Source organism: Apaloderma vittatum, unplaced genomic scaffold (genome assembly GCF_000703405.1).
Source record: "Apaloderma vittatum isolate BGI_N311 unplaced genomic scaffold, ASM70340v1 Scaffold2506, whole genome shotgun sequence".
Taxonomy (NCBI): domain Eukaryota; kingdom Metazoa; phylum Chordata; class Aves; order Trogoniformes; family Trogonidae; genus Apaloderma; species Apaloderma vittatum.
In genome coordinates this window covers 415-2,929 of record NW_009723179.1, presented here as the reverse complement: position 1 = coordinate 2,929, position 2,515 = coordinate 415, and the positions used below count along the sequence as shown (strand labels likewise).

The window sequence follows — 2,515 nt, the reverse complement described above, 5'->3', positions numbered from 1 at the left end:
GAGGTGAGGTGGGGCTGCGCCTCCTCCTTGGGGGCTCCCGGGGGTCCTGGCACCTTCTTCGGCCCTGGAGGGGAGGAGCGCCTTGTGTGTGGGCTGGTCTTTGTTGTATCTGCGTGGGGAGTCTGTGTTGAGGGGTCCCTGCTGGTCCTCTTGGGTCTGGGGTGGAGTCTGTGCTTGTCTTGTTTCCTTAGGGGCTGCATGCATGTTCTTATACATATATATATATATATATACACGTGTGTGTTTGGTGGGAGAAAATAGATATTTTGTCTCTCTGGTGCCTCTAATCAAACCTTGGGGTCCCTGTGGGGTAAACTTCCAAGGCCTGAGGTACTAGAGTATGTGTAAGGAAGGGCCATGAAGCTGGTGAAGGGTCTAGAGAACAAGTCTTAGGAGGAGCAGCTGAGAGAACTGGGGTTGTTCAGCCTGGAGGAAATAAGACTGAGGGGAAGACTTATTATTATATGCAACCATCTTAAAGGAGGGCATAGAGAGGTGAGGATTGGCCTGACTAAGTACCAAGCGATAGAACAAGAGGAAATGGCCTGAATTGCACTAAAAGAAACTTAAACTGCATACTTAGAAGATTTTCTTGAGTGAAAGGGTTATCAGGCATTGGAATGGGTTGCCTAGGGCAGTGATGGAGCCTTCTTCCCTGGAGGTATTTAAAAGTCATGTAGACATAGTACTTAGGGATAGTCAGGGGCTTGTCAGTGTGAAGTTAGTGGTTGGACTTGATCTTAAAGGTCGTTTCCAGTCTAGGTGATTCTGTGACTCCTCAATATCCCCCCTCACCTTAAATTCATCAGCATGTCCCCTGGGGCTCCTTAGCTTGTTAAATCCTTTCAGGCCTATACATGAGGGCAAGTGTCAGGGCTCCATGATGTTCCTGCTTTGTCCCCTCCAAGGAGGGACCCTGTGATACCTCTGTGTTCCTCCTTATCTCAGGCCGGGTCAGCATGGCGGATGAGGAAATTGCAGCCCTCGTGGTGGACAATGGCTCTGGCATGTGCAAGGCAGGCTTTGCAGGGGATGATGCCCCCCGTGCGGTGTTCCCTTCCATCGTGGGGCGTCCCCGGCATCAGGGTGTCATGGTGGGCATGGGCCAGAAGGACAGCTACGTGGGGGATGAGGCCCAGAGCAAGAGAGGCATCCTCACCCTGAAGTACCCCATTGAGCATGGCATCGTCACCAACTGGGATGACATGGAGAAGATCTGGCACCACACCTTCTACAATGAGCTGCGTGTTGCCCCGGAGGAGCACCCTGTCCTGCTCACTGAGGCCCCTCTGAACCCCAAGGCCAACCGAGAGAAGATGACCCAGATCATGTTTGAGACCTTCAACACCCCAGCTATGTATGTAGCCATCCAAGCTGTGCTGTCCCTCTATGCCTCTGGCCGCACCACCGGCATTGTCATGGACTCTGGTGATGGTGTCACCCACACCGTGCCCATCTACGAAGGCTACGCGCTGCCCCATGCTATCCTGCGTCTTGACTTGGCCGGCCGTGACCTGACCGATTACCTCATGAAGATCCTCACGGAGCGGGGCTACAGCTTCACCACCACAGCGGAGAGAGAGATCGTGCGGGACATCAAGGAGAAGCTCTGCTACGTTGCTCTGGACTTTGAGCAGGAGATGGCCACGGCTGCCTCATCCTCTTCCTTGGAGAAGAGCTATGAGCTCCCCGATGGGCAGGTGATCACGATCGGGAATGAGCGTTTCCGATGCCCTGAGGCCATATTCCAGCCTTCCTTCCTGGGCATGGAGTCCTGCGGCATCCACGAGACCACCTTCAACTCCATCATGAAGTGTGACGTGGACATCCGGAAGGACCTTTATGCCAACACCGTGCTCTCTGGGGGTACCACCATGTACCCTGGCATTGCTGACAGGATGCAGAAGGAAATCACGGCCTTGGCGCCCAGCACCATGAAGATAAAGATCATTGCCCCGCCAGAGCGGAAATACTCAGTGTGGATCGGCGGCTCCATCCTGGCCTCCCTCTCCACCTTCCAGCAGATGTGGATCAGCAAGCAGGAGTACGATGAGTCTGGCCCTTCCATTGTCCATCGCAAATGCTTCTAGAGGGGCTGCTGGCAGCCACCTGAGGGCTGGGGCAGCCTCCTCCTCCACTGTTGGACCAGAGTTGTTCGGCTGTTACTTATTTTATGCTTTCATTAATATTGTTGAGGTACTGAGTAGAGATGTGCATTTTAATGGCCCCTTAGGCTTGTAGTTCTGTGGCTGGCTAGCTCCTTGTCTTCCTCGTGCCCCCTGGGGTTGGGAAGTAGGAGGTTGTTCACTTTTCCTAGGTAGCACTGGTAGGGTGACACTACAGTTAAACTTGTTGCCTTTAGGTTTGTCACAACTGACTCCTTTGTAGGAAAACAAATAAACTTGTTGAGGTTTAAAAACTACAAAGAGGTTATTTCGCTTTCTTTCAGGGTGGGCTCTTTCAATATCCTTGCTGTGAATAATTATTGTGCAGGATGTGGCTTTGGACTCAAACC

At 52.6% G+C, this 2,515-nt stretch overlaps 1 protein-coding gene across 2 annotated transcripts; it reads left to right on the top strand.

Moving 5' to 3' along the window:
• Positions 1 to 954: 954 nt before the first annotated feature.
• Positions 955 to 2,115, top strand: LOC104269571 (actin, cytoplasmic type 5). Of its 2 annotated transcripts, XM_009871998.1 has the most exons (2): positions 960 to 1,088; positions 1,215 to 2,115. In XM_009871998.1, exons 1-2 carry the CDS (start codon positions 960 to 962, stop codon positions 2,088 to 2,090), a joined length of 1,005 nt encoding a protein of 334 aa, XP_009870300.1. In that variant the 3' UTR covers positions 2,091 to 2,115. The 2 variants fall into 2 exon arrangements, with proteins under 2 accessions (XP_009870298.1, XP_009870300.1); XM_009871996.1 differs by having other exon boundaries at positions 955 to 2,115.
• Positions 2,116 to 2,515: the final 400 nt, after the last annotated feature.

Coding starts and splice junctions, on each gene's coding strand:
- LOC104269571 (XM_009871996.1), top strand. CDS start 960: ATGGCGGATGAGGAAATTGCAGCCCTCGTGGTGGACAATGGCTCTGGC.